This window comes from Diplotaxodon limnothrissa, linkage group LG10 (genome assembly GCF_057381915.1).
Source record: "Diplotaxodon limnothrissa isolate DT_005_m linkage group LG10, D_limnothrissa_male_GT1.1, whole genome shotgun sequence".
Lineage (NCBI taxonomy): Eukaryota > Metazoa > Chordata > Actinopteri > Cichliformes > Cichlidae > Diplotaxodon > Diplotaxodon limnothrissa.
In genome coordinates, this window is record NC_140605.1 from 34,499,062 (window position 1) to 34,520,085 (window position 21,024).

The 21,024-nt window shown below is 42.3% G+C and overlaps 1 protein-coding gene across 3 annotated transcripts in view; it reads left to right on the forward strand.

Moving 5' to 3' along the window:
• Positions 1-21,024, forward strand: part of LOC146624788 (glutamate receptor 1-like) — a 109,150-nt gene that overhangs the window by 69,301 nt on the left and 18,825 nt on the right. For all 3 annotated transcript variants that reach the window (XM_085364739.1, XM_085364741.1, XM_085364740.1), the window contains 9 exons: positions 4,536-4,703; positions 5,237-5,341; positions 6,474-6,584; positions 6,966-7,172; positions 10,500-10,715; positions 10,985-11,105; positions 11,204-11,345; positions 18,950-19,148; positions 19,259-19,506. In XM_085364739.1, coding sequence (XP_085220865.1) covers positions 4,536-4,703; positions 5,237-5,341; positions 6,474-6,584; positions 6,966-7,172; positions 10,500-10,715; positions 10,985-11,105; positions 11,204-11,345; positions 18,950-19,148; positions 19,259-19,506 — 1,517 coding nt within the window. The remainder of the gene's footprint in view (positions 1-4,535; positions 4,704-5,236; positions 5,342-6,473; positions 6,585-6,965; positions 7,173-10,499; positions 10,716-10,984; positions 11,106-11,203; positions 11,346-18,949; positions 19,149-19,258; positions 19,507-21,024) is intronic.

Here is a 21,024-nt window from a genome sequence, read left to right on the forward strand (position 1 = left end):
ATCTTTAGCCATCAGAATTGTTGTCTGAAGGTCAAGAAAGATGCCAAGTGGATTTACTTTACCGATTGGATCATCATGGCCATATTGGTCCATTATTTTTATTAAATACTTTATTTTAAGTATTTCTTTTATTTGATTCTCGGTTGTTATAGACGGGACAGACATGACTGGGGGATTGGACAGGGAGAAAGAATGAAAGAAAGAGAGGGAGAGAAAGAAAAATAGAGGAGGAGAGAGGAGACGGTGATAAAGGGGGAAGAAAGAAAAAACACCTGGATCACCTGTATGGAGATAAGAAAAAACAGAAGAGAAAACAAACAAAAAAGAGCAACATAATAAATACAACACCATCACAATAAACTAGCTAACAGTAGATACTGAATATTACATGTTATTGTGCAGCACACAAGATCGACAGCGCACAATGTGCTTTGAGGTAGCAGCCAAGAAAGGTGTAGTTTGTGTCTGTGTACACCTGTGTGGATCAGCACGCTTGTATTCCAAAGGTTTCTCCATGTAACGATCTGCTAGGGGGTCTGGGGAGTCATAGCCCCGTCCCCCAGGGCATGAAGCAGGTATGGAGGAGATCCAGGCCCCAGACATCCAGAGGCCCCAGAGTACGAGGACCCAAGGAGGACCACCAGGGGGGCAACTGTGCCACCCTCCTGGGAAGAGCTGAGGAGAGCCTCAAACGAAAGGTCAACCAGCAGCCACAGAGCAGAGGCCAGAGGGGGTTGCAGTGACGTGCCCGCGGGCTGTGCTGGCAGCCAGCAGGCCCAGAGGCCTGAGGGCACCCCACCCCCCGGAAGGGGCCTTGCCGGGCCACAGGCGCCAGGTCCCGCCAATCGGCCACCAGGAGTGAGTCAGTACATACATGAGTGCCCAGCCCCAGACACCAAGAACCACCAACACACCAACGTCTGAGGGCATCAGCCACTGGCAGGGGGAGTGTGGTGAGGGGAGATAGACCTCCGTACTTTGGAGAGCCTGAGATGTTCCCAGCGAGGTGGAGTCTAAGACCCAAGCTGACATATAGACACAGACCAACAGGTGCACGCGGACATAAACGTGTATTCCCACCCCCATATACACAAACAAATACTTTGCACTCACCCGATGTGGAGACAGACACAAATAGACACTGTACACACATTCACACTCCCCAAACATACTCTAAATCCCAGGTCCAGATACCCCTGCTCCCAGAGCACCTCCACCCAGCCCCCCAGCCCCGACGGCTAACAAAACGGGGGTGAGTGAAGACCCCATACCTCCCTCCGCCCGCTCATATGTAGTGTTGCTGCGTGCTGTTCTAACGTGCATTTAAAACACAGGAGGGCATGGTGCTTCCAGCCAGAGAGCAGCACGGCTCCTCCCGAAAACCCTTAATGTCTATATGCATTTAAAATTGAGGGTAGGGCACCAGCGCCAAAGGTGGGTTTGAATACAAAGACCATCCTCTGGACACTGTATAACGTGCCCACCCTCAAAGCCCTATATGTATGTGTTATGAGAATATGAGTAATGTCTAGGTGTCTAGGTTACGGAATTAAATTGAGGCACAGACAGCCAGAAGGGGACAGAAGGGGAGTACCTCCCCTGCACCCTGGTGAGACACCTGCACCCCAAGCCCTGCCTGTGTGTGGGTGTGGTGGAGCAGGAAGAGTGAGGCAGAGTGAGGCAGCTGAGGATGGGGAGGGAAGAAAAGGAGGGGCAAGCGGCCCCTCTCTGGGGCCAGCTCTCCCACTGACCCCAGTAGGCACCCCCACACTCTGGAATCCACCAGGGCAAGGGGGCCCAGGCCCATCCGGACCGGGGCCCACAGCAGCAGCACCACCCGGCCCCACAGAGTCCGGGGCAGCCCACCCGACCCCACCAGAGAGAAAACTGCACCCACCCCATCATCCAATCTTCTCCCAGACTACACAAGACAATAGACACTCAGGTTGAGTCATTCTCCACCTCTCCAATATCTCTCCCCCACCTGCAGAGTGAGCTCCTGTAGAGAGGAGACCTCCTGCAAAGATGTAACAGCCTCCCCACCAGTTAGAGAGCCCTCCAGTTGGGCAGATGCACCAGAGGTCCCCCGCACTGGGGCTGAGCCCCCATGCACCCACCCGCCCACCACCCTGGCGACACAACAACCAGGACCCAAGGCCCAGCCAGAGCCCCAGCCCGGGGGCAGAGCACCCCCAAACCCTCAAGCCTCCACGCCCATCCCGGACCCACCCTGGGGCAGCCAGGCTACCAGGCCAGTAACCAACGTCCGCCAGCACAGACCCTCTCGCCACCAGAGCCCCTAACCAGGTCATGGCCACAACCCCCGCGTTAGGCCCTCCTGGGAAAACGTCCCTAGAGAATCCCCAGACGCCCTAAGGCCTTCCCTACCCCCATATCAACCACACTAGAGAAGGCAGGACCAAACTATGACCCCCCCACCCCCACCCCCACTAGGTGATGAAGCCGATCAAAGGAGCCCAGAGGGATTGATCAAATGTGATGGCAGAGGCTGTCTCAAGACTAATGTGATCTATCAGAGGGTTTTTATATTTGCTAGAATTAAGATTATTTTTATTTTTCCAGTTAATGAGGACTGTTTTCTTGGCAATGCATAGGGCTGTAAAATCGTTTATTTTTGGCAAGACCATCATTTTTATAGCGGCGACCCTTCCCATGAGTGACATGGGTAGAGATTTCCATCTAGCTAGATCGCCTTCTACTGTCTTTAAAAGTGGGATGTGGTTTAATTTAGTTAATTCTGCAAGCTTAGGAGACATATTGATACCTAAATATTTAATATTTCCAGATTGCAGTCGGGTAGATGAAGAATTATAGAAGGAGCAAATACTCAGAAGAACTGTAGATTTTGACCAGTTAATTGAGTAATCTGAGACTCTTGAGAAAGAGTTTATCAATGCAGTTACCCCAGAGAGATTGGTTTGTGAGTTTTGGAGAAAAAGTAACACATCATCAGCATAGAGACTGATTTTATGTTCTACATTCTTACATTTTATGCCCGTACTTGTTGTAGCCTTTCTAATTGCTGCTGCTAGTGGCTCAATAAAAATTGCAAACAGTGAAGGGGAGAGTGGGCATCCCTGCCTGGTGCCCCTCAGGAGACAGAAGCTGGAGGATGTTTGGTCATTTGTTCTGACACAAGCTGTTGGGGAATTATATCATATTTTTAACCAGCTTATGAAAGAGTTTCCAAAACCAAATTTGTGTAAAGTTACAAATAGAAATTTCCAGTTAACTCTGTCAAATGCTTTTTCTGCATCAAGAGACAATATTATGGTTTCAATGTTTTTACTGCATGAGTAGTCTATTAAATTAAGTAATCTACATGTGTTTGTTGATGAGTGCCTACCTTTTATGAAACCAGTTTGGTCAGGATGAATTAAGAGGGGGGTTATTTTCTCTAATTTCTTTGAGAGAGCTTTGCAGATTATTTTAAGGTCTACATTTATAAGGGATATTGGACGATAGCTTGAAGGAAATACAGGGTCTTTGCCTGGTTTTACTAAGAGACTAATATTTGCAGAGTTCATATTTGGTGGTAGTCTGCCAATTTCTTTGATTTCCTCCAACATTCTGTGAAAAACTGGTGCCAGAATCGTCCAGAATTCTTTGTAAAATTCTGCAGGAAAGCCGTCTGGACTTGGAGCCTTATATTGGGCATACTTATCAGAGCTTCCTGGAGTTCACCTGGCGTCAGTGGCGAATCCAGTGCCATTGCTTGGGTATCTAATAATTTTGGAAGAGTTACGTTGTCGAGAAATTGATCAATTTCGTTTGTAGATGGGGTTATTTGTGGTGTATTTAAAGTTTCATAGAAATCCCTAAAATTTTTGTTTAATTTTTTTAAGGTCATATATTGTATTCCCAGATAAATCTTTAACAGCTCATATAGTTGTTTTTTCTTTATTGATTTTTAACTGGTTAGCTAGAAATTGTCCGGATTTGTTACCGTGTTCAAAATTTTGGAACCAAAGTCTTTGTACTAACAATTGAGTCTTTTTATTAATAATTTCATTTCATTCTGGTTTTGTTTTGCGTATTTTGTTCAAAATTTCTTGATCTTGGTGGGACACATAGGCTTTTTCTAAGGATTTGATGTTTTTTTCTAATTCCTGAACATTTTTGTTTTCTTCTTTCTTCTTAAGTGATGAGAAAGAAATTATTTTAGCTCTCATCACAGCTTTCCCTGCTTCCCAGAGGACAGATAAATGGTCATTTGTAGCTGCACTTCAAGATCGTCACTCTCCTGAAGCAAAAGGAATTAACAGGCGTTGTTCAGGCTAAAGCAGCAGTGACACAAATACAAACTATCATTCACAGATACTTTTCCATCTGCCCCATTGCTTTTATTCCCACTTGTTTCTTCTATTCTACTTCTATTTTGAATCTATTTAAGGAAAGTACAAAAAAAACCACATTTCTGTGTATGTAAAGCAAAATCTTGTCTCATTGTGTCACCAATAAAACTGTGAACAGGATCAGGATTTTAACCACTTTCCTCCTGCCTGACCACTCAGTACACAGGAGCTCTGACCTATGATGGTGTCAGCGTCATGGCAACGGCATTCCAGAATCTGCGGAGGCAACGGATCGACATCTCTCGCCGGGGCAACGCAGGGGAGTGCCTGGCCAACCCGCCCGCTCCGTGGGGACAGGGCATCGATATCCAGAGAGCCCTGCAGCAGGTATGCATAAACAGCACACAGGCAGAACTGAGAGTGGGTCCAGAGGGAGCAGCTGCCACAGAAGCCCCACCCACCTGCTCTTCAAAGCTTGTGTTTGTGAAAAACAGCCAATCAGAAAAGTTAGTTTAAAGGGAGATAAATAAGGATTATTTTGAACTGTAAATCACGTATAGAAATATGGAGGTTGGAATGAGGAGAATACTCCCTCTTTAAAAACACCAATATTTTTAGGTCCTCTGAGAAAGTAAATATTAACTCCGAGCTGTTCTCAGATCCTCAGGCTGCTCCAGCAGCTCAGAGGAAATGAAAAATGAAAGTTTTGTCCTGAAATGTCCCAGAAATGTCCTAGTCTGTAGATCGAAAAACATGTCAGACAAACGGAGCGTGAAGCACTTTAAACACAGAGGAATTTAAAATCAATGTAAGTGTTAAAAGCAGAAATAACGGGCTCTCTCCATCAGTGCTGCCGAGCTCTTCTGGTTATGAAATCCTGCAGTTTTTCATTTTTGCTTTGCTTTTCTTTGGGTTGACAGGTTCGTCTGGAGGGGCTGACGGGTCACGTCCAGTTCGATGAGCGCGGACATCGAACCAACTACACTTTGACTGTGATGGAGCTCAGCCACATTGGACCCAGGAAGGTGCTGCTCCCGCCGCTTGTTGTTTTGTTCAGTTCAGGCGGGTTTTGTGTGGAATTGCACTCAGCAGGTTTTCACTGCATCAGCTCCTTCCAGTAATTAGCTCCCTCTCCTCAGATTAAAGCTGCGATAATCAGTGAAATCAGCCTCTGCTGCGTTTGTTTGCTGCGGAAATCTGCCGACTCTCAGTTTTCTATTAAATTCCGTCAAACAGTGCATCACACAACGACTTATCATTGTGATGAGCTGCTTAGTCCTGCTTACTTTGTGGTTTACAAGACATCAGAGTGGGATATTTTAAAGTTTGATGGGCGCTATGGAAGAAACCAATGCATAAATGTTTCCAATAATTGCCGGAGGCTCCTGGAACTTTATAGTGTACAACACCCAAAAGACACCAAATTGCACAAAACAACAGCAAATGGATGCAAAATTACAAAAAACAGTACTCAAACCTGATACAAACCAACACAAGCGATGCAAAGAAATAAATATAGTCATAATATAACAAAATTATAATTAAACAAAATGACTCAAAAGGCCCGTAAAACTTGAGCAAAATGCAGACATGAAATGTAAAAGTGAGTTCAGAGATGTGACTCATATTTTTTGTTGAGGAAGGAAACGCAAAAATGCAAATGTCTGTTTTCCCAACTCATACACACAAAATTCTCCCTGGGATTTCTTTTAGATTTCAACCCTCTGTTCTTTTAGCTCATGTTTCATATTTATCGTGACTGCTGCAAAGTACAGTTAACACAGCAGTGACAATGAAAGAGATTTTTTATTTAAATTAATTAAAAGCTTATTTAATTAAATAAAATAAATAAATAGCATTCATAATTAATTAAAAGAATATTATTTAATAAAGAAGAAACGATCCGTGCTGCTGTTTTACACATGAAGGTGATATCACACTAATGCTACCATCTGCTGTCACACTTTACTAAACTTTCTCAGGTGAAATGGGCCACAGTGTATTGAAGTGTCATAATAAACATGTAAATGAAAAACATTTTATTAATCACAAAATCAGCATAGCAAATACGTTAAATAAGCAGGAAGGTAAGCAGGAGGCTCAGTAATGATGACATAAGTACAGAGTTGTGGTCCAACGGTGCTGTTTTGTGTCCAGATCGGCTTCTGGAATGAGAAGAGAGGCTATGTGAACACTGCCATCTACAGGCCGATGCAGGAGGAGTTTTACAATGTGCAGAACAAAACCTACATCGTCACTACCATCCTGGTAAGTTTGGGAAGGCAAGATGATTAGTTCAAATATTTCACACAGTGCAGTAATATATTACTTGTTATGTTTGGAAAAAGTAAAGTATTTTGTGCAAATTAGGCAACGTTCTCACACACAGTCACAAATCTCTGACTGCTCCTGTTACCTGTTGAACTTCAGGCTCTGGCTGCTTGACTGCAGTCAGCATACACTCAACTTTAACATCACTCTGTAAAGATGTTTGCACAGACTTTATATCATCTTATCAGCTGTGGGTTTTTTTCATTTTCCTCAGAAAAGAAGAGGCACTTTTTACTAGAGAAGCACAATGTAAAATAATCTAAGTTAAACATACTCGAGTAGAGTGGCAGTGACATTCACACTTCTGCCTCCTCACAGGAAGCTCCCTACATGATGCTAAAGAAGAACCACGAGCAGTTTTGGGGAAACGATAAATATGAAGGTTACTGTGCCGAGCTCGCCGCAGAGATCGCCAAACACGTCGGGTTCACGTACCGCCTTGAGCTAGTAGGTGACGGCAAGTACGGTGCCAGAGACGCTGAAACAAAGATGTGGAATGGCATGGTGGGAGAGCTGGTGTATGGGGTGAGTGTGAGCAGTGCTCATTTCCACAGTTAAAATGTTTCTTTTCCTTATTTTTATCTTATTTTTAACAAACCAACAGCACATTTTTGAATATCTTAACAGTTTCTGTATTTGGCTAAAAACTCTCAGCTTTTATTACATCATCATGTTGAGCATATGTTGTTCTATACCTTTCAGCACTGATGGTGCCTTTCCAAATGTGCAAGCTGCCAATGCCATAAGCCCAGATGCCCCCCAGTACTATGCAGCTTCAGACAGTGTCTTTTGCTGGTTATTGGTGGAGACTCAGCACACTGAAAAAAATATGTTGGATTAATTTGATTCAGTAGTGGACATTGATTGCACGCAGATGTTTTGCTTTGGCAGCAACTTAAACAATTGAGTTAAATTAACACACTTTATTCATGTTCAATAAACCTGTGCAATTTGTGTTGATAAAATGTGACTTAAACATGTTTTGATGAAGTAATTTGAGCTCTTAGAATATTTTAATCCAGCACAATTTTCTCACTTTATCCCAACACCATTCAGTAACTTTTACCCCAATATTACTTGGTCACTTAAATACTACATGTTATCTTCAGATTACATGTTGCTATTATATTCTAGTATCAAATCCGCTATTTTCAAATGGAGGCCTTATAACAGATTGTATTGTTCTCTTCCAAGATAGTTGCTGGCATCCACCAGTAACCTTTCAAAAAAAAAAATGTATATATATATAAAACACCCAGCACGCCCCTGCGGGCGGTTTATCCTTCAAGCTCGGGTCCTCTACCAGAGGCCTGGGAGCTTGAGGGTCCTGCGCAGTATCTTAGCTGTTCCCAGGACTGCGCTCTTCTGGACAGAGATCTCCGATGTTGTTCCCGGGATCTGCTGGAGCCACTCGCCTAGCTTGGGAGTCACCGCACCTAGTGCTCCGATTACCACGGGGACCACCGTTACCTTCACCCTCCACATCCTCTCGAGCTCTTCTCTGAGCCCTTGGTATTTCTCCAGCTTCTCGTGTTCCTTCTTCCTGATATTGCTGTCATTGGGAACCGCTACATCGATCACTACGGCCGTCTTCTTCTGTTTGTCTACCACCACTATGTCCGGTTGGTTAGCCACCACCATTTTGTCCGTCTGTATCTGGAAGTCCCACAGGATCTTAGCTCGGTCATTCTCCACCACCCTTGGGGGCATCTCCCATTTTGACCTCGGGACTTCCAGGTTATACTCGGCACAGATGTTCCTGTACACTATGCCGGCCACTTGGTTATGGCGTTCCATGTATGCCTTGCCTGCTAGCATCTTGCACCCTGCTGTTATGTGCTGGATTGTCTCTGGGGCATCTTTACACAGCCTGCACCTGGAGTCTTATATATATATATATATATATATATATATATATATATATATATATATATATATATATATATATATATATATATATATATATATATATATCCAGAAATCCTACCAGTGGCTGGACAAAGCTGGACTGAAAGACAGCACAGAGGCACTAATCATGGCAGCACAAGAACAAGCTCTGAGTACAAGATCCATAGAGGCTGGGGTCTATCACACCAGGCAAGACCCCAGGTGCAGGCTGTGTAAAGATGCCCCAGAGACAATCCAGCACATAACAGCAGGGTGTAAGATGCTAGCAGGCAAGGCATACATGGAACGCCATAACCAAGTGGCCGGCATAGTGTACAGGAACATCTGTGCCGAGTATAACCTGGAAGTCCCGAGGTCAAAATGGGAGATGCCCCCAAGGGTGGTGGAGAATGACCAAGCTAAGATCCTGTGGGACTTCCAGATACAGACGGACAAAATGATGGTGGCTAACCAACCGGACATAGTGGTGGTAGACAAACAGAAGAAGACGGCCGTAGTGATCGATGTAGCGGTTCCGAATGACAGCAACATCAGGAAGAAGGAACACGAGAAGCTGGAGAAATACCAAGGGCTCAGAGAAGAGCTCGAGAGGATGTGGAGGGTGAAGGTAACGGTGGTCCCCGTGGTAATCGGAGCACTAGGTGCGGTGACTCCCAAGCTAGGCGAGTGGCTCCAGCAGATCCCGGGAATAACATCGGAGATCTCTGTCCAGAAGAGCGCAGTCCTGGGAACAGCTAAGATACTGCGCAGGACCCTCAAGCTCCCAGAGGACCCGAGCTTGAAGGATAAACCGCCCGCAGGGGCGTGCTGGGTGTGGGTATATATATATATATATATATATATATATATATATATATATATATATGATCAATTTCTCACAGTAGGCCAGTAAATGCATGATGAAAATTATGGCATCCCTTCAGTGGAATCTGTACTCACAGGTAATAGTTGACTGTTTTAATGGATGCAGCATAAAAATCTTTTACTGACCTAATGCAATACATATACACTTTGTAGTTAAAGAATTTTGAAGTTCTTAATGTCATCATGGCAGCTACATCCTTTAGCTTTGTGCCCTGCTCCCCCGATCACTTTGCAAACACTCTCAGCAGACTTTCAGAGAGAAACTCAAGCAGAAACCTTGACTATAAAGGCATGGCTGGGATGGACTTGAATGCTGCATTTTATCTGAAATCACATAAAATTATTTTAAAATAACAGCAGGCACTGTTAATGGTTAATCAGTAATTTTTTTGTTAAATAAAACCTGTGTTTCCAGATCTTATGGGATTAAAAAGATCCTAAGATGTTTGTTTTGAATTTGCAACCCCACAACACACAGGTTACAACCTCATTTTTCTTCAAGTGTGCATTAATGCGAGTCCAGTAATCACCTTTCTGACAATATATACAGGTATAAGTTAAACCTATGGCAGATTTTGGATTTCACAGTTGTATTAATAAGGTGGCCTGTGTGAGTATGCATGCACCTAATAATTACAAAAAGTCTGTTATAATTATGTCACAGAAACCTTAAGCGAAAATAGAATATACTTTCTCACCATAACACCTTGAACCCACAATCCACAATTGGCAAATTAATTCACACAGAAAACCAAATTATGTTATGAGCGCCTCAGACTTAAGTTTAATGTGACATTGTGGCTCTTGCGCCAAAAACCATAATATCACATTAAACATTATGGTTTTTGGTTTTAAGTGTAGAGCTTCATTTTGACCTGAAAATACGTTTGGGAAATTGGGTGAGACGTTATGGATTTGTTTTTACTGTTTTGGGAATACGAGGCATAGTTTCAAGAAATGTGTTTAAGCAATCGAGAAAAACTGCAAATTTGGATATCTGTTGTGGACATATGATAATGTGCTTCCATACATACAGATGCTTTTCTTTTAGCAAAGGGTTTTGTGTCTCTCCTCCTGCAGAAGGCGGACATGGCAGTGGCCCCGCTGACCATCACTCTGGTGCGAGAGCAGGTGATCGACTTCACAAAACCCTTCATGTCTCTGGGAATCTCCATCATGATCAAGAAACCTATCAAGTCCAAACCGGGCGTCTTCTCTTTCCTCGACCCGCTGGCCTACGAGATCTGGATGTGCATCGTCTTTGCCTACATCGGGGTCAGCGTGGTGCTCTTCCTGGTGAGACTGGGCAGACTGGATAAAGAAAGCTTTCTTTTAACTAATGTTAGCTAACATGATACTTTGTGAAAAACGGATGGATGGATGGGTGGACGGAGCTGGTGCAAGCCTAGTCAGTGACATTAAAATGATTTTTGATTGCTTCACATACTGTAGAAATGACTCCAAAGGCTGTTAGGACTAGAAGAGTAAGTGACATCTAATTCTTTAAGTTTACTGTTAAACTGAGGATCCTTGTTTTTTTTTGTTTTGTTTTTTATCTTAAACAGGTGAGTCGGTTCAGTCCTTACGAATGGAACGGTGAGGAGTCTGATGATGAAGATGAAACTGCTCCCTCTTCTTCTCGAAGAGCTCAGGCCTCTTCATCCGCAGAACATACCCACTCTCCAGGTATCTCAGCATATATGTCTTTTTTTTTTTACGTTTATTCTTGTAACAACAGAAACCGAACCTTCATCTTTTATATTTTTGATTGTTTCCTCTGTTAGGGTTCTCCCAGGCTCAGGGGCAGAACCAGAACCAGCAGAAGGAAAAGGAGACCCCAGAATGCACCAATGACTTTGGCATCTTTAATTCTCTGTGGTTCTCACTCGGAGCGTTTATGCAGCAGGGCTGTGACATCTCTCCCAGGTAATTACTTATCTTCTAGCGCCTTACATGCTTTTGTGAAATATTGGGGTTTTGCCATTTTGTGATGCAATGATGCAATTTTATTGTAAACCAAAATGTTCGAAACGGTTCCTGTAATTCATTTTTCTTAACTTCTGTATTACACATTTATTTTATTTTTGTTTTACTTTATTTTATGATCAGCCAAAAGGTCTCAATGATCACTGTAATTTTAATTTCACTTATTAATTAGGTATCCCACACGGGAGCAGTTTGTGTCTGTTTTACTGGAGCAACTTTACTATTTTTCTGGTGTCAGTGGAGAGTGCAACGTTTTTAAGAATTAAAAATTGAAACGAACCAAACAAAGACGTTCTGTGAAATCTGTATGAGTGCTGTTACAGAGGACCTCGCAAACACGAGAACACACACGCAGCTTTATGATACACTCTCAGCTGCATTATTGATGCACACATGTATCATGAAATGCGGCCGATTCTGTGTGACATGCTGCCGGGTTTGTTGTATGTTACCGCTGCATTAAGGCCTGAGGCTCTTTCTATTTTGGATCTGCTACAGTCTGTGCGCTTGTGCGTGTCCTCATATGTATGTAAGTGTGTCACTGTGTGTGTATTTTGAACCATTACAGTGATTGTCTTCCTCATGATCCCTAAGCCAGATTTCATGAGATGTTATCTGTATGTTGCATACAGATAACATCTTATACATGTTGTATAAGAAGGCAGTTATAGTCGCACTTTTGCCTCAATCAGACTTTTACAGTTGTGACGATTCTTCTTGGCATTACCTTTAGCATGTCTTGCTGTGTACATGGACCTATGAGAGGGCTGGACCTTTCTCACTGGATGTCCGTTAATAATACCATAATGTTACGGCCCTAGCAGGGCCTCCTCCTGAAAGTGCCTGTGTGGGCGTGTCCCACCACCTCTTCTGCCTGAGGTGCCACCTTTCCCTTTTGTGCAGCTGACTCTTGTCAGTAATCAAGGAGATTTAAGCCCAGGAAAAGGTGAGCTCTGGGCCAGAGTGCCATTAGTGTGTTTGCAGCTAGTGAGTTGTGGTTTGGTGTATTTGCAGTTAGTGAGCTGCTCTCTCTTTTTGACTTACTTTTTACTTTATTGACCAACGCTTGAGTTTTGTTTGTTTTCCTTAAATGGTGATAGCGGCTTGTCCGTCTCCTTTAGTTGAGCTAATTCTAATAAAACTATTTAATTTAACCCTTTTGCCTCCTTGACTCCTTTTTCTGACCTGGACACTTCTTGTTACTTCCCCCTCATTGCCTGGACCCTTTTAGGGGAACGTAACAAGTGGGGGCTCGCCCGGGATCTTTGAAAAGGGAGTTTCAAGTTGGATTTGGTTTTGATTATCTTGCTTTGTCACCTTTTGAGAACCACAACTTCCCAGTTAAGTTAGGTGAGTGTCCAGCTGAGCTTTTTAAGTTTTTCCGTTGGGCACTCTTTTATTATTTTGCCTTTCTTATTTTTGGAGTAATCCTGGGTGGGGATTAGTTCCCTGTTGGGGGTAGGCAATTCAGGGCTACGTACCAGTATATGTGTGGGTAATTGTGCTGTTCTAGGACCAGTTCTGTTCTGGATCCAGGCTGCCAATGAACTCCTGTGGTTGACAATCATCTTAACAGCGCCCCTAATGAGTTATTTTGCCTTACTTAATTCAAGCCTCTGTCTAAATGAATGGTTAGAGAGTCATAACATTCATTTTAGTGGTCATGGGAATCTTAAATCGCCAGTCATACCTGATGCTTTAAAATAGTTGCTGACATTTCTCAAAATAAATTTAAGGAATAGCTTTCTCCTTCTGTTGTTCATATTACATTTGGTCATGTTTCATCCACCCATCTTTTGCTTCTTGGATTGGATTCTATGGATTGTGGAGGCAGCAGTCTAAGCAAACATGCCAAGACCTTTAATTCCCTAAGAAGTTGAGAGATATAATTTTGGTTTGCACAGGGGCCTCTTCCCAATGGAGATTTCCAAGCAGATGCTCAAACCACTTGAACGGACTCCTGTTGATGTAGAGGACTGGTAGCCCTTCTCTAACGACTTCCCAAATAGCCAAGCTCCTCATCTCCATGGGAGAGAGAAAGCTAACTTCTGCTTGTACAGGGAGTGCAGAATTATTAGGCAAGTTGTATTTTTGAGGAATAATTTTATTATTGAACAACAACCATGTTCTCAATGAACCCAAAAAACTCATTAATATCAAAGCTGAATGTTTGTGGAAGTAGTTTTTAGTTTGTTTTTAGCTTTAGCTATTTTAGGGGGATATCTGTGTGTGCAGGTGACTATTACTGTGCATAATTATTAGGCAACTTAACAACAAACAAATATATACCCATTTCAATTATTTATTTTTACCAGTGAAACCAATATAACATCTCCACATTCACAAATATACATTTCTGACATTCAAAAACAAAACAAAAACAAATCAGCGACCAATATAGCCACCTGTCTTTGCAAGGACACTCAAAAGCCTGCCATCCATGGATTCTGTCAGTGTTTTGATCTGTTCACCATCAACATTGCGTGCAGCAGCAACCACAGCCTCCCAGACACTGTTCAGAGAGGTGTACTGTTTTCCCTCCTTGTAAATCTCACATTTGATGATGGACCACAGATTCTCAATGGGGTTCAGATCAGGTGAACAAGGTGGCCATGTCATTAGTTTTTCTTCTTTTATACCCTTTCTTGCCAGCCACGCTGTGGAGTACTTGGACGCGTGTGATGGAGCATTGTCCTGCATGGAAATCATGTTTTTCTTGAAGGATGCAGACTTCTTCCTGTACCACTGCTTGAAGAAGGTGTCTTCCAGAAACTGGCAGTAGGACTGGGAGTTGAGCTTGACTCCATCCTCAACCCGAAAAGGCCCCACAAGCTCATCTTTGATGATACCAGCCCAAACCAGTACTCCACCTCCACCTTGCTGGCGTCTGAGTCGGACTGGAGCTCTCTGCCCTTTACCAATCCAGCCACGGGCCCATCCATCTGGCCCATCAAGACTCACTCTCATTTCATCAGTCCATAAAACCTTAGAAAAACCAGTCTTGAGATATTTCTTGGCCCAGTCTTGACGTTTCAGCTTGTGTGTCTTGTTCAGTGGTGGTCGTCTTTCAGCCTTTCTTACCTTGGCCATGTCTCTGAGTATTGCACACCTTGTGCTTTTGGGCACTCCAGTGATGTTGCAGCTCTGAAATATGGCCAAACTGGTGGCAAGTGGCATCTTGGCAGCTGCACGCTTGACTTTTCTCAGTTCATGGGCAGTTATTTTGCGCCTTGGTTTTTCCACACGCTTCTTGCGACCCTGTTGACTATTTTGAATGAAACGCTTGATTGTTCGATGATCACGCTTCAGAAGCTTTGCAATTTTGAGACTGCTGCATCCCTCTGCAAGATATCTCACTATTTTTGACTTTTCTGAGCCTGTCAAGTCCTTCTTTTGACCCATTTTGCCAAAGGAAAGGACGTTGCCTAATAATTATGCACACCTGATATAGGGTGTTGATGTCATTAGACCACACCCCTTCTCATTACAGAGATGCACATCACCTAATATGCTTAATTGGTAGTAGGCTTTCGAGCCTATACAGCTTGGAGTAAGACAACATGCATGAAGAGGATGATGTGGACAAAATACTCATTTGCCTAATAATTCTGCACTCCCTGTATATGCAGTATTATTTTGAATATTAAGTCTCAGTCTGTGACTATTGGTGAGGGTGGGAATGTAGACTGACCGGTAAATCAACAACTTTGCTTTTACAATCAGCTTGCTCTTTACCACAACAGAAAGGCATCTCTCAGTCTCCCGTTCCTCTCTCCCCTCATTCATGAACAATTTTCTGAGGTGCTTAAACTGATTTGTTCTGAAACTGATCCTTGATCTCGAGTAGACACTGGAGAAGCTAATTCTCATTCCTGCTGCTCTACACTCTGCTCACCTGTGCCAGCGTGAGCTGCAGATCACCACCAGATGACACCAACAGAACCACATCATCTGCAAAAAATAGATAGGTGACTCTAAGGACCCGTCCTCCTGGCTATGACTGTCCCAAAAAATAATGGACAGAATTAATATTAAAGGAAAACCCTGGCACAAACCTAATGATGATGTAGCTCTTAGTACGGTTGCAACAATGGGCCAGGTACTGCTTACTTCTCAAGGAGTAAGCAGGCCTGCGGTCCTGGTCCACATGCCTTTGAACCTTCTGCTTGTGTTGTCAGCATGAGTTAGTTTTTGTCATCTGACCCATGCAAATATCTCCAGGTCTCAGATTGCCACTGATTCACTATTGTTGACTCAGCTTATGAACTGAAATGTGTGAACCTCTTCCCTCCTCTTTTTCATGTCTGTTTCATTAAGGTGATGCATGCCAGAGTTACACAGAGAGAGAAAACATCTGACCTGCATTTTTATGCCAGACTGTCATCTGTGATGCAAGTGTTGAAGCTAGAGTATTTGTTTGCATGTCAGCATCTGTTTAACTCTGACAGTCAAGTTATGTTTTACACACAGCTCTTAAATGCTGACTTTTGATCCCAGCTATGAGTCATGAATATGCAGAGACAGATACTATTTGAAAGAAGCTTTATAAATATAAAACACATGGACAGATAAATTAGAACAGGCATTCCATCTGGTGGCACTTATGCTCCAGGGGTTTGTTTCCAATTTTCTAGAGGTACATACTATTGGTTAAAGAAGAAAAAGTTTGTGCAGAGACCGTTTTAACTGTCGTGATTGAGAATGCATAAACATGCATAAACACACTCACCAGCTCGTTAACACAAATGTCTAATCAGCCAGTCACATGAGAGCAACTGGGTGCATTTAGATATGTAGACATGGTCAAAACAGCCTGCTGAAGTTCAAACTGTACAGAATGAGGATGGAAGGTTTTCTAAGTAACTTTGAGGATGGCAGGGTCTCAAACTCAAACTAGGTTCTTGAAAACAGCAAATTCATTTCAGAAGGACCCCAGAGGCAGTAGAGCTCAATTCATGAGAACATGAGAATTGTATCATGGATGTCCAGCCTACAAATCTACTGCAGCTGTGTGATGGTATCATGTCAATATGGACCCAAATCACTGTGGCCAAAAAGCCAAAAGCAGATCAACCGGGTACTAGTATGGGTGTTACATAACACTAGAGAGATAAATAAAATAAACAACAACAAAAAAGACTAAAATGCACTCCCAAATATTGGAAAAATGTCAATATTCAGTAGGTGGATTACTTAAAAGTGACTGGGTCTTTGTAGTAACTACAAGTTTCCTAATCCCAGACTCTATAGTACATTCTGTATATGATTATAATTGCTATTAATTATTATTAATTATTATGCTATTAAATATTTACTGGGAGCTTTCTCATATTTGTTTTATACATGTTTTATCAAAACATCTAGGAGCATGTTCTTCAGTTTTGATGAATTGCATTCTGCAGATGGCTTGTAATGTAGTAATGTAATGTAGCCACCAGGCCCTGGTAAAAACTAGAGAAAATATATGTTTCTGACAAGAAATAGCTACATAAACTCTGTTTTCTATACTTTAATAACTTTAAAAAATGATGGCCATTCTCACCAGAAGCATGTATGGTTTGCAGGAACAATCACATGTAAACAGGCTTTTGTGTACACAGGCTGATGAGAAAGAGTCTGGCTTAATTTTTCTGCTAAATGCATCAGACAAGCATCAACTATCATCCGCTAATGATTGAACTGATCTTTACCTTTGGGATTTGAAAGGTTCAGAATATATTAAAGTGCAATTTATTTTGTGTTTTTAACCTGGTCTGGTTCGGTAAAGGATTGGGACAAGAGCTTTTATGCCATATGGTCTTTTTTTTGTTTAGCTACAACCAATGTTGTTCTCTCTAATGTTTCATGTGTCTGAGCGAACACACAAACTCCCTGAGCGTCCCTTGGACCACTGTGAGCGACAGCAGACGTGTGCACTGTGGTCACGCCAGCATCCAATCCATCCAAGTTACATGGTTCATCAAAATAATCAAATTACAGCATTTATGTTAGACTACTTTTAATTAACTGCTTTAGCCCACTTACAATGACAATTTAAAAAAATCTTGTTCATGACCTGTGTAGCATGTTAACACTATTGGAAGTAAAAATAACTTGAACTCCAATTTTGAAAACACAACTGTAGTGTCTGTAACTATGTCTGGAAAATACAGTAAATAATGACCAATGTTGGGCAATTAATTATATAGTTACTTCTTCAAAAAAGTAACTGAGTTTTGCAAACAAAGTTTTTTGCAGCTGTTTACCTAAAAATACAGCCAAGACGTTTTTTTAAACAAACATTTCAAACTATTTGCAGAACAATCAGCTGTTCTGCATCAAATCTGATGCCACACAAATTATTTGTGCCACTCCAAAAAAATCCAAAAAATAATTTCTGTCCACTATGAGATGAAGGAGAACAACAGCCTGATACCTGCAGGCCTGACAGCAGCAGATGTATCACTGCTGTAACACCTGTAACACTCAGCAGTCGCCTCATTGTTCTGACACACACAACAACACTATTGACTACACTACACACTAACTACACAAGATTTGCGCTAAACATCGCAAATCTCTCACATCTCAAAACTCCGCCGTCACTCCTAAAACTTCCCCCTTCCTAAACAACTAAATGCCATGTTGCCATATCATTTTTTGATTGGTCCACATGGTACATTTTTTGACCAATAGGAAAGGCTGGGGTTTTTTTTGGTGTTGTCTTTGTTCACAGGCTTTCGAGCGTTTTCCTTATAAAACACATTTTATACCGTTTCTTCCCGCAGTAAATATAAACAACGACAGTATTCAGGAAGAAAAACAAACATTGCAGATATTTTATCATAACTCTGGTTTTACGTGGCCGATCAACACAATTTAAAAACTGCTATAAAGTCCACACTTTTTCCATCAGTTGTTCCGTCTGTCCTGCTCACGTCTCCAATGGTTGTACACGTTGTCATTAACGTGGCTTCACTCCACATCAGCCGCTTTGCTCGCTAAAACACCGGCGTCGGCACATAAGGATGCTGTCATAGCCTGTCAATGACGTTGATCAGCTGCGTATATACGAATGTGAATCGCATCATTGGCTGGACTATGGGATAACGTGGCATCATTCTAATCCTACACGGGAGCAGCCAGTTACTGACTAACACTGCAAAACAGAATTGTTAAAGTTTTTATTTTCATTTCATTTCAGGTTAGATTTTTTTTTTTTTTTTGTGCGCAACGCAGATTTTTTTCTGCGCAGAGACGTGCCAGCAATTGCTATTGATAATGTTATTAGGAGACACCATTTGTGTATCATCTACATAACTGAAATAATTTGTTATAACAGATTTGGAAAACAGAGTGAGGTGGAAGCAGAATCACTTATTATTGCATTTTCTGAAAATTCAATGAATAGTCGGCTTTGTTCCTGGTTCAGTCACAGTGAATATAATTGAAGAAAATGGGAAGGACGCTGAAATATCCCCAGTACACCCCTTTAACCCTGCCTGCTGTGCCTGAAATGGAAAATTTATCTTCCTTGCTCTTCTTCCCCTTCTTGTCTTCTCCAGGTCTCTCTCAGGTCGAATTGTCGGAGGAGTTTGGTGGTTTTTCACCCTCATCATCATCTCTTCCTACACAGCCAACCTGGCAGCCTTCCTCACCGTAGAGAGGATGGTGTCCCCCATAGAGAGTGCAGAGGACCTGGCCAAGCAAACAGAGATTGCCTATGGTACCTTGGATGGAGGCTCCACTAAAGAATTCTTCAGGGTGGGGGCACATTTCTAGAAGTGCAGACGTTGTAGTCAAGGCAGCAGTCTGAGAAGGAATGTTTTTCTACAAGCACAATAACACATAGATATTCTCTGCTCCTCCACCAGCGGTCAAAGATTGCAGTGTTCGAGAAGATGTGGTCGTACATGCGGAGTGCAGACCCATCGGTCTTCGTCAAGAGCACTAGTGAAGGCGTGATACGGGTCAGAAAGTCAAAAGGGAAATATGCTTACCTGCTGGAGTCCTCCATGAATGAGTACATCGAGCAGAGGAAGCCCTGTGACACCATGAAAGTAGGAGGCAACCTGGACTCTAAAGGCTATGGAGTGGCCACGCCTAAAGGATCCCCCCTCAGGTAGACTCTGAATCTCCAGATAGAGGATAGTCTGTGTGGGACTAATGTCGGTGTCTTGTTCTGTCTGCTTTTTTTGTGGGGAAATTAGGTCACTGCATGCAAACGTATCACACTGGGGTGTATTTTTAAAAACATTATATATCATGGTCTCATAATATTGGAATGTAGTAAATACAAATTACAACTATTAAAAACTTTCAGCCAGTCTTTCCAGCGCTCTCTGGTGTGTGGATGCCGGCATGTCTAGTTCCTCTGGGAAAAATAAAAAGGGCAGGAAAGCTGAAGTTTGCATTAAAGTTTTGTTTTATAGCTAAAATAATTTAGTTAGCAGGGCTGCTTTTGTCTGATTGTCACAATAATAGACAATTTTGTCAAAGTCTTATAGAATTATAAGCAAAACCCACTAAGTGTATCAGAGGTGGAAGAACTTGGAAGATGTCCACTAAAGGATCTATTTATAGTTTGCTGACTGGCTATAAGCACAATAGATTTTTCTGTGACAGTTTCTCAGTTTGGAGCTACTTTTAATTAGTTTGTATAAAGTGAGCTACTTATCAAGAGTTCAGCCCTGCTTAGAGGGTCACAAGATTAATCTGAGGGATTGTGAAATGATTAATTGGAGAGTAAAGAACTTTTACCTTCTGCTTGTGTTGTGAATCACTGGATAATTTATCCTCTTTGAATGTCGCATGGCTATTTAAATGAAACAATGCAAGCAGAAGAATAGCTTCTTCATGGAACAACTTTCATATATCTTATGTTATTGTCTTTGGGTCACAAGCTTAAAAGCTTGGGAGCTTCTGCTTCAATCTTCGTAATGTATTAATTTTACAAGCTTGTGATACACATAGTGGGACTGAAATGTCAATGTTTGACTCTGAAGTATGGCTAAGTAGAAGTTTTACAGAAGAGGGAAATAAAAATAAATGGCTATATTGGTGTTATATAATCAGTGGAATTACTTTATAATTTACTCTTAGGAACTGAGACTGAGGAGACTTGGGGACAAAATGACCTCTGCACAGCACAGAGTGCTGTTTCAAACTCATCAACCTGGATGCTGTTTTTGCAGAAACCTGATGACTGGCTGGCATTCACAGAGCAGATCCAGGTGTTTAGACATGAAAATTAAATGTCAAAATTGGTATTCATGATTGGAACATGAAAACTAGTCTAACCCCAGAGAACAGCTTTTTAGACTTTTAGACTTGTTTACTGTCTGTCTGTGTGTGTCTGTGTGTCTGTCTGTCTCTTAATCTGTCTTTTTGTCTGTCTTGTCTCTCTCTTTTTGTTTGTCTTTGTCAGTATCTGTGTTTGTCTGCCTGATGCTGCCCTGTCGGCCTTTTTGCTGTCTGTTGTCATTTGTTATGCCCGTCCGACTGCCTACCTGCCCGTCTTTGCTTCTACATTCACCAGAATCCTGACATCTAAAGTAACATCCTAATGAATCTCATTCTGTGTCTGTCGATCAGTCTTTGAGCTTTGCTGCTGTCAGGTAAAATGCTGCTTTAAGATAAA